The sequence below is a fragment of the Scyliorhinus canicula genome, chromosome 20 (assembly GCF_902713615.1).
Source record: "Scyliorhinus canicula chromosome 20, sScyCan1.1, whole genome shotgun sequence".
NCBI lineage: Eukaryota > Metazoa > Chordata > Chondrichthyes > Carcharhiniformes > Scyliorhinidae > Scyliorhinus > Scyliorhinus canicula.
In genome coordinates, this window is record NC_052165.1 from 44,466,903 (window position 1) to 44,493,431 (window position 26,529).

General features: G+C 47.4%; 1 protein-coding gene across 1 annotated transcript in view; it reads right to left on the bottom strand.

Moving 5' to 3' along the window:
• pah (phenylalanine hydroxylase) overlaps positions 1–26,529 on the bottom strand; it is an 87,380-nt gene that overhangs the window by 25,315 nt on the left and 35,536 nt on the right. Inside the window, exons 3-9 of the mRNA XM_038781174.1 lie at positions 22,643–22,826; positions 15,915–16,003; positions 12,468–12,535; positions 7,399–7,595; positions 5,103–5,238; positions 2,945–3,014; positions 406–462 (exon numbers count right to left, since the gene is read on the bottom strand). Coding sequence (XP_038637102.1) covers positions 406–462; positions 2,945–3,014; positions 5,103–5,238; positions 7,399–7,595; positions 12,468–12,535; positions 15,915–16,003; positions 22,643–22,826 — 801 coding nt within the window. The remainder of the gene's footprint in view (positions 1–405; positions 463–2,944; positions 3,015–5,102; positions 5,239–7,398; positions 7,596–12,467; positions 12,536–15,914; positions 16,004–22,642; positions 22,827–26,529) is intronic.

A 26,529-nucleotide genomic window follows, 5' to 3' on the forward strand; every position in this document is an offset into this window, starting at 1 on the left:
CATCTCCCTCCCACAAGCTCCACACCCTGCTGTCCATCCCCACCATGTTTCAATTTTCCAAACAGGCATAACCTCTCAATTCTGGTACCATTTTGATACATCTTCTTTTGCACATGTCTCCAATGCCTCCATGCCCTTTATATAACGTGCAGACCAGAACAGCTGACAGTCGTAGAATTAAGTTCAGTTGCAATATTATTTAGAGCACAGGGGCAGGCTATTCTGCCCAAATGGTGCGTGCTGGTGTTTACGCTCCCCAAGAGTCTCCTAATCGAAAGCTAGCCGTATATCTTCCTATTCCTTTCCCCCTCACCTGTGTATCTAAACTCCATTTGGCATGGCAAAATTTAAATTTAAATTGCAGACAGACAGAAATGAAGAGAATTTAAGAGATCTCCTACATACCGTTGCCAGCTTCTCAATATATTCATCTGGAGCACCCAGGGAAGCAAGTCCTATTTCCTGTAGGAATCGGCAGGGAAAAACAACAAGACTACTAAGTAACATTCCTATAGTGAGTGAAAGGTTTATACCTGGTAAACACAAGAGAGATTCAGGTGATGATGGCCATTTGGAAATAAAGCTACCCAGTGTGCCCTCCATTAATGGCATATTCAATCATTCCTGGGTTTATTCCATCACTATCCCACCTAACTCCCTGCTGATTGAAGAACCTCTTGTCCTCAATCAAAATTCCACCTTTTTTATGATAGCACTAACAGCTTGAAATTATATATCCCCTTCAACTAACAGTTAATAAACACTTACTGTTAAACTATACAAGGGTCAGACCCTCTTCATGGGACTTAATAAACTACACACATCTTTAGGGGGAGGCGGTGGCATAGTGGTACTGTCACTAGACAAGTAAACGAGAGACCCAGAGTAATGCTCTGGGGACCCAGGTTCAAATCCCACCACTGCAGATTTGAATGTCTAATGATGACCATTGTTGGTCAGAAAAAACCCATCTGGTTCACTAATGTCCTTTAGGGAAGGAAATCTGCCCTCCATACCTGGTCTGGCCTACATGTCACTCCAGACCTACGGCAATGTGATTGCCTCTGAAATGGCTTAGCGAGCACTGGGTGTAGGAGAATTAGGCATAGCCAATAAAGAATGTCATTACCATGTGCTGGATTCTCTGTTCTGAGACAAAGTGTTGATGCCGGCGCAGGATTTGTGGAGTTCTATTACAGCAAAACTGGCACCTCACCTGGGTGAGGGGCTAGCACCACCGCCAAGTGGAACACAATCAATTCGGATGAGAATGTTGCGGAATTCGCCGGATTCACGATTGACACTCAGGAGGCTGACAAGCTGCAGCCGCGTATACACACTTAACTCCCTACACACACCATTCCAACCACAGCAAGGAGAACGGCCCCAAGATTCACCGTGCTGAGCTGGATACCCTCCTGAACGTGGTAAGGCGGTTGATGGTGTACCCCAGCCCGGGAAGGAGGCTGCCAGCCGTTGCCATTTGCTGTGCCTGGGTGCAGGTGGCAGATGCGGTGAGCGTCACCAGCAACACCGTCCGGACACCCAGCAGAGCTGGAAAAAAACTGCACAACCTCTTCCGGGCAGCCATTATGAGTACGCAGCACTGTGCCCCTGGCACCAACCCCTGACCCACACACCCTCCACCTCCAACTCAGAGAGCCTCAGAAGAACACTGGCAGATCTTCAGCCCCTCACTGTGGCAGAGCAGAGGGCTCTGCGGTCGGTAGCCTGGAGGAAAGGGAGGTCGCCGGGGTGGAGAACGGCCGCGGGCAAGGAAGTGAGACCCCACTTAGTTGTGGTTTGTTGACATGGGTCAATAAACCCCCAACACCACCCCACACCATGCTCACCCCCACACCACATCCACACCACCCTCACCATCACACCCACCCTCACCCCCACACCATCCTCACCTCCCCAACACCGGCGCAGGATTTGTGGAGTTCCACGACCCCTGGCCACTGGTCTAATCATGCACCTTGTCTTGTCTCTTGCAGAACCTGCTGATGATGGGGTGGGGTCATCCGGTGCCCCCTTCCCCCGGCCAGTGCCACAGCCGACCCCCCGTGAGTCGAGCAGTGAGGAGGAGGGCAGTCCAGATGGCAGCCCTTGACCAGAGACCCAGGACACCGTGGAGCTCAAGTTCAAGGATGACTCGGAATTCCCATCACAGCTGTCTCCAACACCCTCCACCATCCCAGAGACACTCACCTCGGTTAGGCACTTTCGTAAGGAGGCCCCAGGGACACTGTCTGGTGGACACCACAGAACTGTTTCAGTACATCAGCTGGAGGTACTGTGGAGGCCTCTGTTCCTGTTGCACATCCCTGATGCCAAGGGTACAGTTGGCTGGGCTGCCCTTGCCAGCGGTATGATCCAGTGACCCCACTCTGTAGGGGCTCCAATGGGCATTGCCCTTGAGTGGATCACGTGATGCCCCGCAGGGGGGGTAGGTGGGGGGTGGGGGGATGGGCAGTAGTATGGCGGAGGGTGAGGTGCAGGGTTGGGGTAGTGGGGGCACCCATACATCCGGTGGTGGGTGGTCAGTGATGCAAGATGTGTAGCAAGGTGGCTGCCTTGCAGGCCGTGACAATCAACATCATCCCAGTCCTGTGGGTGGTCACTCCGGGCACTCGGCCTGTTCCAGCATCACACACCCAGGCAGCCCCCCCTCCCTCCCTCCCACCCCCACCCCAGCCAGCCCGGCTGGTGTCCGGCCCATCAGCCCAAAGTCCCAGAACCGATTCTCCACCCATTCATGTATCCCAATTCCAGCGTCGGCTAACGGAGAATCCCGCCCCATGACTCTCTCATCCTGTGAATCAATAAAGGATAGTACAAGCAAGAGTGAGGCAGAAAAACTAAGCCTCTTTGAAACAACTTTCTTCACATTAATAGTTTTAAATGTTCTGGGGTGTAATTTGAGGCGTGGTTCACTGACCTGTGAAAATTGGGCAAATTTCGGGTCTGCGAAGAGTGGCACATGTCCCAGCAACTCATGACACACGTCCCTAAAGGTGGGTTACAACATATTAAAGGGTAAGATATTTACTGTATTAATGGGATAGAGGAATGGGGGTATTAAAACACAAATCACTAAAAGTAGGGACATAGGTTAATAAGGCCAGAAAAATTCAAGTCAAGCACCGTGGTTGATGTTTCGAGGGATAGAACTGAATAGTGTGAGATTACGCTAAACCTATATAAAACCTTGGGAAGACCACACTTGGAGTATTGTGAACAGTTCTTAGGCGGGATTCTCTGATCCAGAGGCCAAGTGTTGACCCCGTTGTCTATGCCGTCGCCTTTTACGATGGCGTCAACATATCCTCAGGACCAGCGATTCTGACCCCTACCGAGGGCCAGCATGACACTGGAGCAATCCAGGCCACTCCAGCTGCTGATGCCAGCGTCCAATGGGCAACGGTCTGCACATGCACAGACCGAGCAGCATGAATGTGCGCATGCGCAGACCGACCAGCGCGGTTGCGCGCATGTGTGGTGGTTGCCTTCTCCGTGCCGGACCCTGTAGCCCTACGCCATGTTGCGTCAGGGCCAGCGCGGAGAAGGGAACCACCGCAACATGTAATAGGGCTACAGGGGCTGGCGCGGAACAAAAGAGGCCCCCAGCCCGAGAGGCCGGCCCACAGATCGGTGGGTCCTGATCGCGGGCCAGGCCACAGCGAGGCCCCCACTGGGGTCGGACCCCCCTCTCCCCCCCCCCAACTAGGTTGCCCCCGGATGGATGCACGGCGAGGTTCTGCCGGGTAAGACCACACGTGGACGGCGTCGGCGGGACTCGGATTTTTTTTACGCCCGCTCGACCCATCTTGGGCAGAGAATCACTGGAGGGGGGCCGCGTAGAGCGGCCCCAACCGGCCCCGCGCCGGCACCAATGGCGCCGATTCCCCACTCTCCGAAGAATCGTCGGAACGGCGTCGCGCAATTCGCGCCCGGCCCGGCGAATGTCCGGCCCGGCCTGGGCTGAGAGAATCCCACCCCTTTATCTCCATATTGCAAAAGTGATGGAGAGGCACAGGAGAAGATGGCAAAACATATCTGCAAAGGATAAAACCAGAACTGAAGGGATTTAACTGCCAGGAAAGATTGATCAAACTGGGACCCTTGTCTCTAGAAAAGAGAAAGTGGAGGGTTGACCTAATCGATGCCTTTGCAATTATTAAATATAGAGTAGATGAAGTGAACATATTTTCATTTGTGGGAGAGTTAAAAACTAGTGACCATAAATATAAGATTTGTCACTTATAAATCCAATGGAAAATTCAGAGTAAACGTCTTTGCCCAGGGAGTGGTGAGAATGTGAAACTCACTACAACAGATAGTGGTTTAGGTGAATATTAAAGATACAGTAAAGGGGAGGATGGGTAAACGCATGAGGGTGAAATAAATAGTTTATGTTGATGGAATTAGTTAGCTTATGGGATCAATACAATATTGAAGTAACCAGCCCTTTCAAACACACGCATGGAATACTGGCCGGCACGGTGGCACAGTGGTTAGCACTGCTGCCTCACAGCATCAGGGACCTGGGTTCAATTCCAACCTTAATGACTGTGTGGAGTTTGCACTTTCTTCATGGCTGCATGGGTTTCCTCCAAGTGCTCTGGTTTCCTCCCACAGTCCAAAGCTGTGCAGGTTAGGTAGATTGGCCGTGCTAAATTGCACCTTATCATCCAAGGATGTGTATGTTAGATAAGGTTACCATAAGACCATAAGACATAGGAGCAGAATTAGGCCACTTGGCCCATCGCGTCTGCACTGCCGTTCAATAATAGCTGATATTTTTTCTCATCCCCATTCTCCTGCCTTCTCCCCATAACCCCTGATCCCCTTTTTAATCAAGAACCTATCTATCTCTGTCTTAAAGACACAGTGATTTGGCCTCCACAGCCTTCTGCGGCAAAGAGTTCCACAGTTACGTGGATGGAGTGGGCCTCGGTAGGATGCTCTTTCAGAGGGTCAGTACAGACTTGATGAGCTGAATAACTTTCTTCTGCACTGTAAGAATTCTATGGTAATTTCCAAGATTTCATTTGGCTGCTAACAACAAAGCTAGCCCATTAAAAGAGGATACTTACGGTTCTGGTGTGTACATCGGTTTCAATCCATGTCGAATGTACTGTGTGGAATGAAAGACTCGGAATGCGAGACCTGCCAGGAAATCCCGGGAGGACAGGAGACCAGCCACTGGACGCAGACGGAACCCCGTGCAAGCTTTAGACCATCAAATAAAAGTCAGGAGTCATTTTCTGCCTGTCTCTGAAGCATTTCTCCTTCAATTAGCAACTAGCAAAATGCATCAATATCAGAAAAATGTCAATTGGCAATGCTTTGATCTTTGGATGAATTACATTTTTCATCACTTAAATTTTCCTGCTTTGAATCTCACTTCTCACCTATCATGATTTTGTGGAACATTCAAACTTTATATACAAATCTCCATCAGATTTAATTGATGCAAAACTCTGTTGCTCCTATCCTATCTCACAATAAGTCCAATTTATCCATTATCACTGTGCTCACTGACCTACACTGGCTTCTGGTCTTCCAATGCCCTATTATAACATTCTTCATCTGGTCTGGAAATCCCTCCATGGCTTTTCTCTTCCCTATGATCAGTAACCTCCTCCTGTCCTACAACACTCCAAGGCCTTTGCATCCCGCAATTCTGGCCTGTTGCACATGCCCGATTTTAATCACTCTCCTATTGGCAGCATAGAATCCACAGAATCCCTACTGTGCAGAAGGAGGCCATTTGGTCCATCGACTCTGGGTCAGGGATGTGGTGGTATTGTGGTATTGTCACTGGACTAGTAATCTAGAGATCCAGGGCAAGATCTGGGAACCTGGATTCGAATCCCACCGTGGCAGATGGTGAAATTTGAATTCAATAAATTAGTGGCGTGGTTGAGGCTGATGCCAATCCAAGTGAATCATTTGTTTGATCCGGTAAGATTGGATGCTAGGTTCTGGAGCTGGGAGGAGAGGGGGGTTGGCGGAATTGAAGGATTTATTTTTAAAGCAAAAAGTGCAGAGGATACGGGAAGTCTGCAGAGGATTTGGATAGGTTAAGTGAATGGGCTAGGGTCTGGCAGATGGAATACAATGTTGACAAATGTGAGGTTATCCATTTTGGTAGGAATAACAGCAAAAGGGATTATTATTTAAATGGCAAAATATTAAAACATGCTGCTGTGCAAAGAGGCCTGGGTGTGCTAGCGCATGAGTCGCAAAAAGTTGGTTTACAGGTACAACAGGTAATTAAGAAGTCAAATGGAATGTTGTCCTTCATTGCTAGAGGGATGGAGTTTAATACTAGGGAGGTTATGCTGCAATTGTATAAGGTGTTAGTGAGGCCACACCTGGAGTATTGTGTTCAGTTTTGGTCTCCTTACCTGAGAAAGGACGTACTGGCGCTGGAGGGTGCGCAGAGGAGATTCACGAGGTTAATCCCAAAGCTGAAGGGGTTGGATTACGAGGAGAGGTTGAGTAGACTGGGACTACTCATTGGAATTTAGAAGGATGAGGGGGGTTTTTATAGAAACATATAAAATTATGAAGGAAATAGATAGGATAGATGCGGGCAGGTTGTTTCCACTGGTGGATGAAAGCAGAACTAGGGGGCACAGCCTCAAATTAAGAGGAAGTAGATTTAGGACTAAGTTTAGGAGGAACTTCTTCACCCAAAGGGTTGTGAATCTATGGAATTCCTTGCCCAGTGAAGAAGTTGAGGTTCCTTCATTCAATGTTTTTAAGATAAAGATAGTTTTTTGAAGAATAAAGGGATTAAGGGTTATGGGGCGAAATTCTCCGACACCCACGACGGGTCGGAGAATAGCGGGAGGGCCTTCCCGACATTTTTCCCGCCCTCCTGCTATTCTCCCCCACCCCCCTCCCAACTCCCGACCCGAATCGCTGCCGCTAGCCCCGACCGGGGACCAGAATCGGTTCCCGGTCGGGAAGGGGCGCGCTGGCGTCAAACCTGCCCGGGCCAATCCACCTAACCTACACATCTTTGGACTGTGGGAGGAAACCGGAGCACCCGGAGGAAACCAACGCAAACACAGGGAGAAAATGCAAACTCCACTCAGACAGTCACCCCAGGTTGGAACTGAACTTGGATCCCTGGCACTGTGAGTCAGCAGTGCTAACCACTGTGCCACTGTACCAAACCCTAACTTCTGAATTAACTCCCTAAACCTTTCCACCCCTCTTCCAGGATTGACCAAGCGTTTGATACCTGTTTTGAAATCCCTTTGTGCATCTCTGTCAAATTTCTGTCTGAATATGACAGCTGTGAAGAGCCTTGGGAAGTTTTACAATGCTAAAGGCACCATATAAATGCAAATTATTTGTTTTCTCTTTATTACTCACATTGTAAGAACTTGGAGACATCCTCAAGTTGTGGAATGTTCCGCTCCCGATAGCCACAGTACTGTTCCAGCAATGGGAACACGCGATTGTGCTCGCGGCATGCATGGGTTGGGTAGAGTGTCTTCAATTCTCGAAATACAATACTCCAGGTTTTCTTCTCATCCTCTGTGTATTCCACTCTGGGAATCACATCGCCACTTTGATAAGACAGAACGACAAATTTGTGTGACACTAACATCAAAGGTGCCACAAGCTGAAAAAGTGTTGCCTCCAATTGCTACAATTTCTGCATGAACAATAACCACACTCCTGGGAACATAGGAACAGGAAGAAGCCATTCATACCCTCAAACCTGTTCTGTCATTTAACCAAATCATGGCTGATCTGAAACTCCAGTTACTTCCCTTGGCTCCATATCCTGACCCTATAAAACTCTATCATCCTCAGTTTTGAAATTTGCAATTGGCAATACACATCCACTTTGCAGCAACAACAGTTCATTGGCGAAGAGTGTTCCGGGTTTCTACTACCAGAGGTACTTCCTGATATCACCACTCCAACTTTAAGGTTAAACAAGTGGAGAGTATTCCATCTCACTCCTAATGTTGGATTGCACTTTGGATTTTGTTTATTGTCACGTGTACCAAGGTACAGTGAAAAGTATTTTTCTGCGAGCAGCTCAACAGTTCATTAAGAACATGAAAAGAAAAGGAAGCAAAAGAAAATACATAATAGGGAAACATAAGGTACACAATGTAACTACTTAACACCGGCATCGGGTGAATCATACAGGGGTGTAGTGTGGAATAGATTAGCCATGAACTAATAAAACCATTGGAAGAGATTAGCCATGATTTAATCAAATGTTGGAATAGATTATCCATGATCTTTTTGAATGTTGGAATCGATTAGTCATGTTCTAATCGAATGTTGGAATAGATTTTCCATGATCTAATCGAATGTTGCAATAGATTAGCCATGATCTAATCGAATGTTGCAATAGATTAGTCATGTTTGAATTGAATGTTGGAATAGATTAGCCATGATCTAATCGAATGTTGCAATAGATTAGTCACGATCTAATCAAATGTTGGAATAGATTAGTCACGATCTAATCAAATGTTGGAATAGATTATCCATGATCTAATCAAATGTTGCAATAGATTAGCCATGATCTAATCAAATGTTGGAATAGATTAGTCATGATCTAATTGAATGTTGGAATAGATTAGTTATAATCTAATCAAATGTTGGAATAGATTAGTCACGATCTAATTGAATGTTGGATTAGGCCAGCTATGGTCTAACTGAACATTCGGATAGACAAGCCATCATTTAATCAAATGTTGGAATAGATTAGCTATAATCTAATCAAATGTTGGAATAGATTAGCCGTGATCTAATTGAATGTTGGAATGGATTAGCTGTGATCTAATCGAATGTTGGAATAGATTAGCCGTGATATAATCGAATGTTGGAATGGATTAGCCGTGAACTAATCAAACTTTGGAATAGATTAGCCATGATCTAATTGAATGTTGGAATAGATTAGCCATGATCTAATCAAATATTGGAATAGATTAGCCATGATCTAATCGAATGTTGGAATAGTGTGGCCATGATCTAATCAAACGTTGGAATAGATTAGTCACAATCTAATCTAAAATTGGAATAGATTAGCCAAGGTCTCATTGAACATTGGAATAGATTAGCCGTGATCTTATTGAGTTTTGAATAAATTAGCTATAATCGAATCGAGCATTGGAATAGATTAACCATCATCTGATCAAACGTTGGAATAGATCAGCTTTAATGTAATCGGACGCTGGAACAGACAGCTCTGAGCTAATCGAACATTGGAATTGATCAGCCATGATCAAATTGAATATTTGAATAGATTAGCCATGATCTAATCGAATGTTGGATTAGGCCAGCCATGGTCTAACGCCATAGTCTAACTGAGCATTCGGATAGAGAAGCCATGATCTTATAAAACATTGGAAGAGATTAGCCATGATTTAATCAAATGTTGGAATAGATTATCCATGATCTTTTCGAATGTTGGAATAGATTAGCCATGATCTAATCGAATGTTGCAATAGATTAGCGATGATCTAATTGAATGTTGGAATAGATTTGTCATGATCTAATCGAATTTTGGAATATATTAATGATGATCTAATTGAATGTTGGATTAGGCCAGCTATGGTCTAACTGAGCATTCAGATAGACAAGTCTTCATTTAATCAAATGTTGGAATAGATTAGCTATAATCTAATCAAATGTTGGAATGGATTAGCTGTGATCTAATCGAATGTTGGAATAGATTAGCCGTGATCTAATCGAATGTTGGAATGGATTAGCTGTGATCTAATCGAATGTTGGAATAGATTAGCCATGATCTAATCGAATGTTGGAATAGTGTGGCCATGATCTAATCAAACGTTGGAATAGATTAGTCACGATCTAATCGAAAGTTGGAATAGATTAGCCAAGGTCTCATTGAACATTGGAATAGATTAGCCATGATTTTATTGAATTTTGGATAGATTAGCTATAATCTAATTGAGTATTGGAATAGATTAACCATCATATGATCAAACGTTGGAATAGATCAGCTATGATGTAATCGGATGTTGGAACAGACAGCTGTGAGCTAATCGAACATTGGAATTGATCAGCTATGAACTAATTGAATGTTGGAATTGATCAACTATAATGTAATTGAAGGTTGGGATTGATTAACTATGATCTAATTGATGGTTGGAAATGATCATCTATGATCTAATGGAGGTTGGAATTGATCAACTATGAGCTAATTGAAGATTGGAATCGATCAGCTATCATAGAATTTACAGTGCGGATGGAGGCCATTCAGCCCGTCATGTAAGCACTGCCCCTTGGAAAGAGCACCCTACCTAAGACCACACCTCCACCCTATCCCCACACCTCCACCCTATCCCCACACCTCCACCCTATCCCCTATCCGCACAGCTCCGCCCTATCAACGTAACCCCACCTAACCTTTTTTGGTCACGAAGGGCAATTTAGCACAGCCAATCCACTTAACCTGCACACCTTTGGACGGTGAGAGGAAACCAAAGTTCCCGGAGGAAACCCACACAGACATGGGGAGAATGTGTAGACTCCGCACAGACAGTGACCCAAGCCGGGAATCGAATCTGGGACCTTGGAGCTGTGAAGCAACTGTACTAACCACAGTACTATCGTGCTGCCCTATGATCTAATTGAATGTTGGAATTGATCAGCTATAATCCAATCGAATATTGGAATTGATCAACTATGACCTAATTGAAGGTTGGAACAGGGTTGACAGCTGAATGGACTCCTCTGAATCTACAGTCACAAGGGAATCACAGATGGGCAGCAGGTGATTATTGTCCATAAACATTATTAACTTTAGCACATCGCATAGTTACTACAGCTGGGCCAGGTGAAGGCCATTCGGTCCATTGTTTCTACGATGAAAAACTAACATATCAACTTTTCAGACAAGTTAGAAAGGTTTCACAAGGAACTTACTTTTGAACAAACTGTCTAATTTACTTCCTTTGGTTTGATTGTGAGGGGTGAGGGTGGAGGGTGGTGGTGTGCAGAATTAAAACTGCTAAGCACAGCTGTGATAGAATAAAGGTGGAATAATAAAAGGTGAATTACATCAGTACCCTTTACAATATTATGTACAGTGCCCACTTAAATGTAAATTTGAACCTCTTCAATATCATGATGAAGATTGCTTAGAGCAGCATCATTCAGTGTTCAGGCCTTTGTAGTTGTGTCTGATTAAGCTGAGCAATTAGACAACAAAGACTGCTTGCCTAATAAATATATTTATAGGCACAGTTCCATTCACTTCTGCTAGTCAAAGGAGAAAAAACACCACAGCTGTATTTGGGATGCAGGGTTAGCTATTTGCAAGCATTTTATTATACAATCTTACAGCGTAGGTGAAAGTCATTCAGCCCATCATGCCTGTGCTAGCTCATTAAGAAAGCTACCAATTCATTGCACTTTCCACACAAATTTTCTCCTTTTCAAGTATTTATCCAATTTGCCCTTTTGAAAATTGCTATTGAATCTGCTTCTACTGCCCTTTCAGGCAGTGGATACCCGATTGCAACAACTCGCTGCGCAAGAGAAAAATGGTGCTTCTCATCTTCTGTCTGTTTTTTTTCCTGATTATCTTCAATTTGTGTCTCTGGTTACTGATGCCCCCCCGCCTCTGCCAGCGGAAACATTTTCTCTCCCTCTGCGTTATCGAAGCCACTTCATGTACCCTGGGCGAGATTCTCTCAGCCCGGGGCCGGGCTGGAGAATCACCGTGACCAGCGTGACTTGCGCCATGCTGCCCTAATTCCGGCACGCGATTCTCCAAAGACTGGAGAACCACCGGCGTGGTTGGCGCGGCGCCGGTCGCTGGCCGCTCTACGCGGCCGGCCCGCCGATTCTCGGACCGGGATGGGAAGTGCAGAGTCCCGCCAACACCGTTCTAACCTGCTCTCAGCCGGCGGGAACTCAGCGTTGAAGGATCGAGTGGCAGCCTGAGGTGTGGGGGGGGGGGGGGGGAGGTGAGGGGCTGTCCAACCCCGGAGGGGGGCCTCCGATATGGCCTGTCCCGTGATCAGGACCCACCGATTGGCAGGCCGGCCTCTCTGTCTCCCAGCTGCCTTTCTTCCGTGCCGCCCCCTGTACTCCTGCACCATGTTGGGTCGGGGCCAGCGCGGACAAGGGAGACTCTGCGCATGTGCGAAAATCGCGCCAGTGGGACTGCGCATGCACGGGTTCACACCGGATCCACTGCGCATGCACGCATCCCCCAGCACCCATTCCACGGCCGGATCAGCAGCTGGAACGGCGTGAACCGCTCCAGCAACGTGCTGGCCCCCTGTAGGGGCCAGAATTACTGATCTTGGGGCCGTGTTGCGCTGTCGAGAAACACAACGGCGTTTCCGACGGCGTCAACACTTAGCCTCAGGATCAGAGAATCCCGCCCCCGTTATTTGGTATATTCAGAGAGGTGAAGGCTCATTGGCTTTTGTTGTACTCACTGTCGATAGTTGTATGCAATATCTGCAAACTCCTTCCTGCGAGCTCGATACACTGAGTCTGTAAAACCCTGAGAAGGTAGCACAGGAAGAAAAGTTCAGAGTCTCGCTCTATCATTAAAATGACAGGTTTAATAACTTATTTTTATAAATGTAAGGCACCCAGTTCTTTTTTTCCAATTAAGGGGCAATTTAGCATGGCCAATTCACCTAACCTGCACATCTTGTTTTTGGGGTTGTGGGGGTGAGACCCATGCAGACACAGGGAGACTTGTGGGCAGCACGGTAGCACAGTGGTTAACACAGTTGCTTCACAGCTCCAGGGTCCCAGGTTTGATTCTTGCCTTGGATCACTGCTGGAGGGAGTCTGCACGTTCTTCCCGTGCCTGCGTGGGTTTCCTCCGGGTGCTCCGGTTTCCTCCCACAGTCCAAAGATGTGTAGGTTAGGTGCATTGGCCATGATAAATTGCCCTTAGTGTCCAAAGATGTGCAGGTGAGGTGGGGTTACTGGGTTGCGGGGATAGGTTGGAAGAGCTTAAATGGGGTGCTCTTTCCAAGGGCTAGTGCAGACACGATGGGTCGAATGGCCTCCTTCTGCACCTAAATTCTATGATTCTATACAAACCACAGGAATCAAACCCGGGTCCTTGCTACCGTGAAGCAGCAGTGCTAACCACTATGCCACCGTGCTGCCCCAACAGGTTTAGTAACTGAGGCGGTATTTTTGATTGACATATTTGAAACTGCAGCCCGGATGTACAATCAGTGTGATCAGCCACTATCTAATTTAACAAATGCATAATGATAATGTTGTCAATCTGAAAAAGATACCCCTTCTTAAAACCTAATGCATTTTGATAAAGAAGAGTAATTATATCTTATTATATTACATCAATTACACTCTAATAGCAGCAATTTGTACTGCACTGGCAAATCTCCACAGCCTTAACGATGAAAAGCAACTTATCTCGAAATCTACAGCTGTCTGTAATTTGCATTTGTTTGTATGTTTGTATGTATGTGTGCACATTTAGATCTTTGTATGTGTGTGTATATGTGTGCACATTTATATCTATGCATGTGTATGTGCACATTTATATCTGTGTGTGGTTTCTGTGTCTGTACACATTTATAAATGTGTGTATCTGACTTTGTGTCTATATATCAGTGTGCATATTTACATGTGTGTTTGTGCTGTGTAGCTGTGTAAGTACTTGCTTCAATCTGTAACTGTATATACCTATGTGTTTATGTATCTGTGTGTGCCTTTATATTCAATTATCCACATGTGTATATATTGTAGAGTTGTGAGAGCAAGGAGCACTGTGCAAAAGGATCCAAGAATTCAAACTGAAGCACAGCAGAGTCTCAGTGGAAAGAGGACCAGGACCATATTGTGGATGAGGGGTTTGCTAGTGGAGCTGGGGAGGATTTAAACTAGCTCGACAGGAGGATGGGAATCTAAGCATAGATTCAGAAAGGTCAGAAGCAAAGTTGGATTTGGAAGGCAGAAAAGTAGTGGGCAGTGTGGAAGACAAGGAAATAAAAGGCTAAAGCTTCGACAAGAAAGGATCCATTCAGTGATTAATGGTACATACTTTAATAACCTTTATTGTCACAAGTAGGTTTACATTAACACTGCAATTAAGTTACTGTGAAAATCCCCTAGTCGCCGCATTCCGGCACCTGTTCGCGTACACAGAGGGAGAATTCAGAATGTCCAAATTACCTAACACCACGTCTTTCAGGACTTGTGGGAGGAAACCGGAGCACCCGGAGGAAACCCATGCAGACACAGTGAAAACGTGCAGACTCCGCACAGACAGTGACCCAAGCCGGGAATCGAACCTGGGGCCCTGGTGCTGTGAAGCAACAGTGCTAACCACTGAGCTATGTGCTACTGTGCCACCCTAAAATGCAAGAGTCAGATGAATAAGAGAAATCAGCTGGGGCCACACAGCGACACATGGAAGCATGACATCATACTGAAACGTGGCTCAAGGAGCGGCACAAATGGGATCTCAACTTTCCTGGTTACGGAGTTTGCAGGTGAGATAGAGAGGGAGACTAAAAAAAGGATGGGGGGGGGGATTGTAATAATGGCAAGAGAAACAATTACAGCTGTGAGAAGGGCTGGTATGTTAGAAAGAGGAAGAAATTAAGCCATATGAGTTGAACTAGACAACAAAAACGGACAATCACCCAGCTGGGAGCGCACTATAAATTCCCAAGGAGTCAGAGGGTGCTAGAAGAGCAACTATGTATTCAAATTGCTGAGAAGGTCCAAACAATTAGGTGAATAATAGCAGAGGACTTCATAATACCATAATACTAACTTGGATGGAATCAATGGTAAAGATATAGAGGGTGCAGAATTCTTAAAATGCATTCAGGAAAACATTGGGTGGGATTTTCCAGTTCCCCGATGCCACTGGGATCATTTGGTCCCACTAAAAGTTAGTAGACCTTTCACTGGGCCGCCAAATCTCCCATCCAGTATCATCCAAATTCAGCTAATGTGTGAAAGATCCTTTAGGACTTTTTGAAGGAAAGCTGTGGAGGCGTCCTGGCAAATATTTAATGCATTGGTGTTAATCGGCTCTTGCTCTGCACAAAATTAGATGCTGCATTTACATTTTTAACAGAAGTGAATTCACTTTGAAAGTAATTAATTGGATGTGAGGCACTTTGGGGTTACTCTGAGGATCTGAGAGGTGATGTCTTGTTGGGTCTTTCTGTGAGAACTTTCAGATTTCCACTCTCTTTAGTGTGAAAAAACATTTCCTGACATTACCCCTGAACAGTTGAGCGCCATTGCACTTCTACCTTGTTCTGGATTTCCCCACCAGAGAGAAAGCGTTCTTTTATCGACCCCATCAACCCAATATTGCCCCTCATCCTACATAATTCACACACTGATGACAAGTACATTAATTTATAAATTGATATTCACGCTGCAAAACCTTTAAAGCGGGAATATCAGTTGCTGAGTGGATGTTGGTAATCTCCCTGATGTGGTGACTGATAGAATGTGATGTGGGCAGCAACAGAGAGAAAAGATCAGACTTGCACTTATGTAGCTACCTCAGGATGTCTGAGAGCACTTTACACAACCAATGAAGTACTTTAGAAGTGTGGTCATTGACGTAATGTAGGCCAGAGAATGCAGCGACCAAATTGCAAACAGCACAAATAATGACTCGATAATCTGTTTTAAGTGCTGTTGATTAATGCATAAATATTGGCTGGGACGTTGGGGAGAACTCCCCTGCTGTTTTCTGAAATGATGCCATAGGATCGCGAACATCCACCTGACAGGATATACCGTGCTTTAATGCCTCATCTGAAAGTCAGCACATCTGACAATATAGCACTCCCTCCATGTTAACCTCCCCCCCCAACGTTACTTCAGTTTCATAATACAATATTTTACTGAAATAATGTCCTTACAGGGTGATCTGAATCAAGCTCTGACCCATAGCTTAGGATTTGATTCGCAAATCTGTCCAAATCTTGAATTGACCGAGGAAACCATGGAACTGAAAAAGAAAGAAAAAGCTGGGAATTTATTTGTTAATATTATTCCTCTTGTAATGTGACCAGTTCATCTCTTCCCATTATCCTCACAAATAGTTTCTGATGGTGAAGTCATTATCAAACATTGGAGTCCTGTTATCACCCATTCACATACGATCATGATAAATAGGATTCTCCGTCCTGCCGCAACAGTTTTCTGCTGATGCATGCCCCCTCCGGCAGCGGGATTCTCCATACTGCCAGCCAGCCAATGGGATTTCCCATTGTGGGCAGACCCACGCTGTCGGAAAATCTCCGGGCGTGGGTGCGCTGCTGGTGCAATGGAGAATCTCGACAGTGGAGAATCCAGCCCAGGGCTTTTCACATGCATTTTCAACTGCCGCAATCTACCTGAATGAGGGCAGAGTCCCGTAGAGCATGATTAGCCGGGTGTTCCCGGCGGTCAGTGCACCAAAAAAGTACCCCGTTATCTAACACCCATGCGGTTAGATCGTGGGCCTCAACGGGGAAGGGATGGCCCAGAGCGCAGTTAGCCCCATACCCTGCACTGAGGGGCTCTGCTTGCCCGAATTCCTCAGTGCAGGGAAAGATCGTGCCCATTGTTTCCCCTGGCTGGGGGGGGGGTTTAGAACAAGGGGTCACAGTCTCAGGCCATTTAGGACTGAAATGAGGAGAAACTCCTTCATCAGAGGTTGGTGAACTTGTGAAATTCTTTACCACAGAGGCTTTGGAGGTCAAATCTCTGCGTGTTATTTAAAAATGGCTTTCCGATCTCTCGACCCCTGAACCTCCCCCAAGAACCAGCTCATGTATAAGGGCGTCCTCGGCACTGCCAAGATGTCAAGGTAACATTTTATATTTGGTGGTGTCCGGGTGGGGCATGGGTGTGCAGGGTTGCGGGGGACGCAGGGACCCTACTACACTGAGTTGGGGCTTGTGGGGGATTAGGGGTCACGTCGGGGGTTCGAGAGATTGGGACGCCGCCATTTAAAAATGGTGTCCTGATCTCTCCTTGCACTGAGGAGTTTCGCCGTGCAGGGCCCCTTGCTGCAGGAAACAGGACTAAGTGTGGCCTCAGCCATGCATTCTCTGCTAAGGCTCCGTATCTAACTGGGGCTATGTTAGAAAGCCTTGTGTTTTGCGGCACTTCGAGCGCTGGTAAAAAAAACAGCTAAATGTGCTCGCTATGGGGCATAGTTCCCATTTGGCTCGATCGGGCCTTCGAAACAAATTTGACTACAGAGTTGCTCTTCTAGCACCCTCTGCTCCCACCACTGTCAATGGGAATTCCCATTGAAGCCATCTCACACAGCCGGATAACCAGCGGGTGGCATTGTGCTGCTGGCGGGATCAGAGAATCCTGCCACCAGCGAACAGCCAGAGAAGTCCAGCCAATTTCTTTATTAGAACTGAATATAACAAAAGGTCACATGACTAAGGCAAGCCAGGTAGGACTATGATTGTATTTCAATCCCAAACACACGCACACATTCATGCACACACATATGTGCTCCCACACACATGGCTGCATATAGCTGCATATACATACATGGATGTACCAACCTACTGAACAAGTTCAACTGTTGATGTGAGTCAATGCTAAACCTAATTAGTGCTTAACTATAAATCTAATGAAACAATTTTAACTTATTCATAAGAAATCCCATTGTTTCGCAGATGGATGGAGCAGTGCTCTGTAAAAGGGGTCAGAGACACACATTGCCAAGTATAAATTCTAATAAAAAAAGAAGACAGCAAATAATTTCTAATGAGGGAATATTAAACAGGAAGAGAAGGGAAAGGAGAACCGAATGGGAACTGGCAAATATTAAAATTAGACCAACTAATTTAATTGCCCACAGCCATTTATAACCTTAATTTCTTCCCCCGGACATTGCTGATACTGGCTGCATTGATGGTTAGGAGGTAACCAGCAGGTCAGCCAAGGAGTAGACTATAAAAGAGGGCAGTGAGCAAAGCTTCTGATTAGTCATTTATACTGACCTGCTCGTTTGTCAAACAGCGTTTTTTATGCCTTGACTCTGAACACCCAGAACTGTGGTCACTCTGAATGAGGTTAGATGCCCAAAGATTTGTTAAGTTTATGAGAATTCACAACACTCACTAAGCTCTTGTCTAAACAGAGTTAACAACTCGATACTGCCTCAGGACAAGGAGCTTGGGAAAGAAGACTCGACTCTCAGTATCTTGGACTTTAATTCAACTCTGTGAAGAATAATAAATCTCCGACAAATATAAAGCTTTGTTCTGTTATCTCCAGCACCTGTCTGTCTGCAACTTATGAATACGTTGCTTTTTTAAAAAATACTTGTTAATAAAGAGTCTCACTGTAATTCTCCCAAACAGAAATTTATATTGATGATCTGGCCAACTCTTAATGAATGGCTACATGACAATAAATCCAAAAGGAGCCCCCAGGAGCTGTTCCCTCTATTGATGCAGCTGTACTGTCACCAATAAAGCTAAGTTAATATTTTTATACTTGGAAGTCGAATTATTCCCTGAGAGTTTATCCCAAACCAGCAGCTGGATTCAAAGTCAAGGGAGGGAAATTGCTATACTTTATCCCAATGTCACAAAACATGTCAATATCACGGTGCAGAAATTGCGTATATTTTACAGAATTATAGGATGCATTGAGCAAGTCCCTTCTACCTGTGCGAATCCTCACCCACTGAGGGCATCTTCTTCCTCACCAAAACAAAACAACTTGCATTTATATCGCACCTTTCACAACCCCAATGAAGTACTTTTGAAGTGTAGTCATTGTTGTAATGTAGGATAAACTGTCACCAATGTGGCAAAACGTGAACGTGTCAACTTTGGCAGTAAGTACCCTATTTAATTGGAGAGAGGCTGCAGTACTCTGACGTACAGAGGGACCTGGCTGTTCTGATACATGAATCACAAGAGGTTACTATGCATGTACAGCAGGTGATTAGGATAGCCAATGTTGGCCTTTATTGCAAGGGGAACAGAATGTAAAAGTAGAGAAGTGTTGCGACTCTGTATTAACAAGTATTTAAAAAAAAAACAATGTATTCATAAGTTGTAGACAGACAGGTGCTAGAGATAACAGAACAAAGCTTTATATTTGTCGGAGATATATTCTTCTTCACAGAGCTGAATTCAAGATGTATAGGGCATTAGTAAGACCACATCTCGAATACTGTGCACAGTTTTGGTCTTCTTACTTTATTTTTAAATCATTCATAGGATGTTGTGTTGCTGGCTAGGCATTGACCATTCCTAATTGCCCTTGAGAAGTTGATGGTGTACTGCCTTCTTAAACTGCTGCCGTCCATGTGGTGTAGGGAGATCGACAGTGCTGATAGGGAGAGAGTTCCAGGATTTTGAGCCAGGAACAGTGAAGGAAGAGCGATATAGTTCTAGGTCAGGATGGTGAATAAATTGGAGGGAAACTTATAGGTGATCATATTCCCATGTATCTGCTGCCATTGTCCTTACAGGTGGTAGAACTTGTGGATTTAGAAGGTGCTTTCGAAGGAGCCTTGGTGAGTTGCTGCAGTGCTTCTTGTAGATGGTGCACACTGCTGCCACTGAGAACCGGTGGAGGAGGGAGTGAATATTTATTGTGGTTGATGGGATGCCAAGCAGGTAGGTTGCTTTGTCCTCAATGATGTTGAGCTTCTTGAGTGTTGTTGGAGCTGCACTTATCAGGCAAGCAGAGAGTATTCCATCACACCCTTGTCTTGTGCCTTATGGATGGTGGGCATGCTTTGGGAAGTCAAAGGGGTGAGTTATTTCTCACAGAATCCCCAGCCTCTGACATTCTCTTGTAGCCACAGTCTTTATATGGCTAGTCCAGTTCAGTTTCTGATAAATGGTAAACCCTAAGATGTTGATACCCTAAGGTTAAGTGATAGTAATGCCATTGAATACTGTGAGGAGATGGTTAGATTCTCTCATATTGGAGGTACCATTAGCTTGCCACTTGTGTGGCTTGAATGTTACTTGCCACTTATTAGCTCAGGCCAGAATATTGTCCAGGTCTTGCTGCATATGGACACTGACTGCTTTAGTGTCTAAGGAGTCATAAGTGGTGTTGAGCTTTGTGCAGTCACAAGTGAACATGTCACTTTTGCCTAAGATCAAGTGTAGTATAAGTGAATATCCCCACTTCTGACATTATGATGGAGGAAACGTCATTGATGAAGCAGATGGATGAGCCCAGGACCTGACCCTGTGGAACTCCTGCAGCAATGTTCTGGGATAATGGACCACCAACAACCATAATAATTTTCATTTCTGCCAGATATGACAGGAGTGGACCAGGGTATCCCAGAGGAAATGGTCCCTGCAAAGGGGCGTGAGGGCAGGATGTATTTGGTGGTGGCATCATGCTGGAGTTCGCAGAACTGTTGGCGGATGATTCTTTAAACATAGAGGCTGGAGGCTGGTGGGGTGATCCTCTCCTGATTTAGATCTGACTTCTTGGAAACAGTTCAGAGATGGTTCACTTGATTTACTCCTGGTCTAAAAGTGTTGTCTTATGAGGGAAGGTTGAGCAGGTCAGGCCTGTACTCAATGGAATTTAGAAGGATGAGAGGTGATCTTATTGAAACATAATCCTGAGGAACTTGGAAGGTTGAATTTTGAGGGGATATTTCCCACTGTGGGGGTGTCATAGAGTCTTACAGTCATAGATGTTTACAGCATGAAAACAAGCCCTTCAGCCCAACTTATCCATGCCGCCCAGTTTTTACCACTAAGCTGGTCCCAATTTCCCACATTTGGCCCGTTTACCTCTATACCCAGCTTTCCCAGTCTAGAACTAGGGGTGACAGTTAAGAATTAGGGGTATCCCATTTACGATAGTGATGAGGAGAATTCTATTTCACTCAGAGAATTGTTAGTCTGTGGAATTCACTCCCCAGAGAGCAGTGCCGACTGGGTCATTGGATATATATTCAAGAACAAGTTAGATAGATTTTTGACAGACAAGAGAATCAAGGGTTATGGGGGCAGATAGGAAAGTGGAGTGGTGGGACTGGACAATCCTTTTGCCAGCCAATGACCGGTCACCTACGACGCTGCAAAACACGCCACAGGTAGTGGGGAAAATCCCACCCTAAATCTTTCATTATCAACAGGGTCAGGCCCAATAAATCCTTGGGCGCGATTATTCTTCCTGCTGCACCCTGTTTTCTGGTGCAGCGCACCCCTGCCAGAAACGGGATCCTCCGTCCTGGCTGCCAGCCAATGGGGTTTACCATTGCCCAACACTGTTGGGAAATCCGCGGACATGAGTACGCTGCCAGCAAACTGGAGGACCCCGCCAGCAGAGAATCCAGCCCCTTGCTCTGACTGATACTACTTTGTTGCAAATGCCCCAGGCAGCCAACCCCTCTCATAATCCTGCACACAGGGGGCGGGATTCCCTGCCAACTGGCAGGGCGGGCCGTACCGGCGGCGAGGAGTGGCCCGGAATTCAGGGACTAGGCCGGCGCTGGCGGGGTTGGCGCCGCGCTAGCCGGCCGACGTGAGTTGCTGCATGCGCAGGAGCACCAGCGTGTGCCGGCGTCATCCCAGTGCATGTGCAGGGGGATCTTCTCCGCGCCAGCCATGGTGGACCGTTACACCGGCCGGCGCGGTGGGAAAGAGTGCCCCAACGGCACAGGCCTGCCCGCGGATCGGTGGGCCCTGATCGCGGGCCAGGCCACCATAGGGGCTGCCCCCAGGGCCAGAATCCCCCGCGTCCCCCCGAGGAATTCGCAGGCCGCCCACAGAGCCAGGTTCTGCCGGTAAGGACCTGGTCTAATTTACACCGGCAGGACCGGCCGAACACGGGTGGCCACTCGGCCCATCGTGGGCCGGAGACGCGCCGGGGGGCTGCTGCCAACAGTCCCCGACAGGCGCGGAGCGATTCCTGCCCCCGTCAAAAACCCGGCGCCAAAGAATCCGGCAGCCGGCGTCGGGGGGTGATTCACGCTGCCCCCCGGCAAATCTCCGCCCAGTGGGGGGTCAGAGAATCCCGCCCAGGATCTCCCCCCACCTCCCCCCCCCCCCCCCCCCCCCCCATGCCCTGACATACAACCTGGTCATCCTATACAACTACCCTCATCCTGCACAATTTCTCCCACCCTACATCTCCGCACACCCCATTCCCACACACCTGATTGTTCTCGCTGGAGTTCAGAAGAATGAGGGGGACTCATAGAGACTTTAAAAATTCTAACAGGATTAGACAGGGTAGATGCAGGGAAGATAGTCCCAACGGTGGGCGTGTCCAGACCAGGGGTCACAGTCTGAGGATTCAGGGTAAACCATTTCAGACAGAGATGAGGAGACATTTCTTTACCCAAAGAGTGGTGAGCCTGTGGAATTCATTACCACAGGAAGTAGTTGATGCTAAATCATTGAATATATTCAAGAGGCGGCTAGATATAGCACTTGGGGAGAATGGGATCAAAGGCTATGGGTGAAAGCAGGAGTAGACTATTGAGTTGGATGACGAGCCATGATTATGATGAATGGCAAAGCAGGCTCGAAGGGCCAAAAGGCCTCCTCCTGCTCCTATCTTCTATGTATCTAAGTACCTGCCCCCCCTAACTGCACCCATCCTTGTTTAATAATTGAGAGAGAAAGGACTCTGTTACCTGTGTCCTTTATCTTGTCCCGTGAAAGTTCATGAACTGTGCCGCTGATCTCTTGTCGTAAACTGTGGAGGATCTCCTCGAGGCTGGCCATATCTTCACAGTCCAGATCGATAAAGAACTCGTACTCTCCTCTCTTGAAGCGCGAAGGCCTGGATTCAATGTGAGTGAGATTCACCCCTTTCTCCTGCCAAAGTCAAGAAATTAAACATTTGCTTTCTTTTCTGAAGGTGCTGTTTTTAAATTTGTTGCAGGAAACCTCCTGCATTTCTATAGCACCTTTCATCAGCCCAGAAAGGTGGCAGCTGATTGTTCATGTCAAACTCCCACACACGGTAATGTGATAATGACCAGACAATCTGTTTTTAATAACTTTAGTTGAGGGATGAATATTGGCCAGGATATTGGGAAGAATGCCCCTGCTCCTCTGAACCCATATTTCTGAACCCATATTTCTAATATCTCCCTATCATTACATGTTCACATCGTCCCTTTAGTGTGTCACCCAGAACTGTACACAATGCTCCAGTTAAAGCCTAACTAATGCCTTATATAAGTTCAACACAACCTCCTGCTCTTGGACTCTATGCCTCTAATAATAAAGCCCAGAATACTATCTGCTTCATTAACTGCTCTCTCAAACTGTCCTGTCACCTTCAATGATCTTCTGAACTCGACTGATACAAGCCCAAGCTGCTCAACCTTTCCTCATAAACGATCATTTTATCCCAGGAATCAGCCTCATGAGCTTTCTCTGAACTACTTCCAATGCACGTATATTCTTCAGTAAGGAGACCACAACTGTACTCAGTACTCCAGATGCAGTCTCCCCTATGCGCTGTACAGTTGTAGCAAGATGTCCCTACTTTTAAAGGCCAACATTCCAATTGCCTTCCGAATTATTTGTGATTCATGTACAAGGACACCCAGATCCCTCTGTAGTGCAGTATTCTGCAGTCTCTCCTCATTTGAATAATATTCTGCTTTCTTATTCTTCATGCCAAAGTGGGCAAGTTCACTTTTTTCCGCATCATATTCCAGCTGCCAAATTTTTTGCCCATTCACTTAACCGATCTATATTTCTTTGCGGATTCTTTGAGTGGGATTTTCAGCACGCCCCTACCACATATTTCGCTATGGCGAAGGTGGCTCGCTATTGGCCAGCGGTTGGGATCATCTGGTCCTGCCTTTGTCAACGAGGATTCCTGTTGAATCCACCCCCAGCCACCGAGAAATTCATGGCAGGGCAGTGCCATTGGCAGGACTGGAAGATCCCACTAACCTGAACGGCCAGAAAATTTCGACCTTTGTTTCCTCCTCGCAACTTGTTTCCCTACCTATTTTTGTATCTTCGGCTAATTTGGCAGCAATAGATTTGGTCCCTTCATTCAAGCCATTAAATTGTAAATAGTTGCAGCCTTGGCACTGATCCCTGTGGCACTCCACGAATTACAGTTTGCCAACCTGGAAATGACATACTTATCCCAACCCCCACTTTTCTTGTTCATTAGCCCATCCTTTATCTGTGCTGGTATATTACATCCAATACAATAAGTTCCAGGGCAGAATTCTCTATTTCTGAGACTAAGTGTTGATGCCGATGCAGAATTTGAGGACGTGGATGACAGAAAGATTGACCCACACCTGGACCGATTCTGCTACTGTTAAGGGGCTAACATCAGCGCCCCATGGAACACAATCGATTCCAATGAGAAACGGTGCCGGATTTGCCAGTTCTGCGATTGGCACTCAGGAGGCTGCCAAGCTGCAGCCGCAAATACAAACTTCACTCCCCACACACACCACCCCAGCCAACAAGATGGCAGCGATCAGAACAGCCCCGCAGTTTACCGATGTCGAGCTGGAGACCCTCTTGGACGCAGTGGAGGAAGATGGCTGATCCTGTACATCGGCACAGGAAGGAGATTTGCCAGCCGCCGATGTTCACAGTTCCGGAGCACCCTCAGCTGGCAGAGGCCGTCAGCACAATGGGCAACACCGTCTGGACCGGTCAGCAATGCCATAAAAAAACTGCACAACTTCCGCAGGCCGGCCAAGGTGAGTAAGTAGCACTGTGCCCCTGGTACCCCAGGAACACAACACCCCCCCCCACCTGAGGGTGGCCGAACCCCCACCTTGCACCACATGTCGGCATCCATACCGCCCGCCATGTCCGGGTGCCCTGGCCACTGATGCCTTCAGTTACCCTCCTCCTGGGCTGCATGCATCGTACTGTCTGCGCTGTCTGCTTGCCATCCTCCCCCCGCAGGAGAAGGGTGCGCATAATCATTGGGAGAGGGAGAAGGCAGGAGGGGGAACCGCTGGACCTGTGGCCCCTCACTGTGGGAGCAGAGGTAGAGTTCGGCCCCAGGCGAGAAAGTGAGACCCCGCTTAGTTGCGGGTCCCCATGTTACGTGTCAACCACCCCCACCTAACACCACCCCCACACCATCTTCACACTGCCCCCCAACCCCACCCCCACATGCTTACTACCCCCCGGCCCATCATGCGTCTTGTCTTGCAGGACCTACTGGTGATGGAGCGGGTCCATCTGACGTCCCCGCCCCCAGCCAGTTCCATAGCCGGTGGACCCCCACTCCCCTTCCCCCGGTGAGCCGAGCAGCGACGGAGATATCAGCTCGGACACCAGCCCTCCGCCCGAGACTCAGGAGACCCCGGAGCTCGGGTCAGAGGATGACTGATTTCCCATCACAGCTGTCTCCAACACCCTCCTCCATCCCAGAAACTCTCACCTCAGTTGGGCACTTTAGTGAAGATGCTCCTGGGACACAATCTGGTGCACACCACAGCTCACCCGGTACAGCAGGTGGTGGTGGGAACACCCGAGGGCGGCGGGCGATCGGACGGCAGGCCGACCCCAGGGACTAGCTGACGTCCAGACAAGTTTTTGGCATCTGGAATAGGCAGTCCCACCTAGTGGAGGTGTAGTTGCAGAGCCAGGGACTACATGAAGGCAAAGCATCCAGTACCTACAGGCACAGCAGCAAGAGGTCGTGCTGACAATGCGTGCCACCCAGGACAACTCCGCACAGGTGACATCCATGGTGGAGGCATTGCAGACGATGGTTGTGGCTATGTTCAAGGCCTAGGGCATTCTGTGCAGGTGGTGGCCGAGGCCCAGGCAGGGTTGCCATCTCATGGGTGACCATGTCCCAGAGCTGTCTGGACATTGCAAAGGTGCTCCTGAGCATGGCCCAGTCACAACAGGCCATGTCTGGGGGCACGACGACAGCATTTCCCAGGCGCTGGCTGATGTGACGCAGTCACAGAGGGAGGTGGCCAGTCCCAGAGGAAGATGGGAAGAGGAAGACACAAACCCAGAAGGTGATGGAATGGTCAGTTCGCATTCAGGGTCCACCCAGGTGGACGGTGAAAAGTGCTACCGTGGTGTTACTGCCAACCCAGGGCCCACACCCTGTAGTGTGGCAGGTATGTATCACGGAGGGAGTTGCGGGGGAGGGGGGGGGGGGGGGGGGGGGGGGGGGGTCGGGGAGTGAGGGGAGAGGCATGGGGTTGGGATGCGGTGTCTGTGCCCCTGGCCAGTCCACCCCATCCACACCCTCAGTCAGTGAACCTGGAGGCGATCAAGCGTTCTGTGCGCTTTCACCCTGGCGCACATGTTGTACAGCCTCCCATTGCCTGCCTGGGCCCCACGTCCTGCCCATCCTCGCCCTCCCCCGGGTATTGGGTACAGAGGCGAATGATGTGTCGCTGATGGTCACTTAGCAGCTGCACGTTCATAGAGTGATACCCCTTTCGGTTGGCATAGAGCCGCCTGTCATCTGCAGATGCTCGTAGGGGGATTGCATCCCGTCGATTACCCCCTGGACCCAGGGCATCCCGGAAATGATGGCAAACCTCTCCACCCG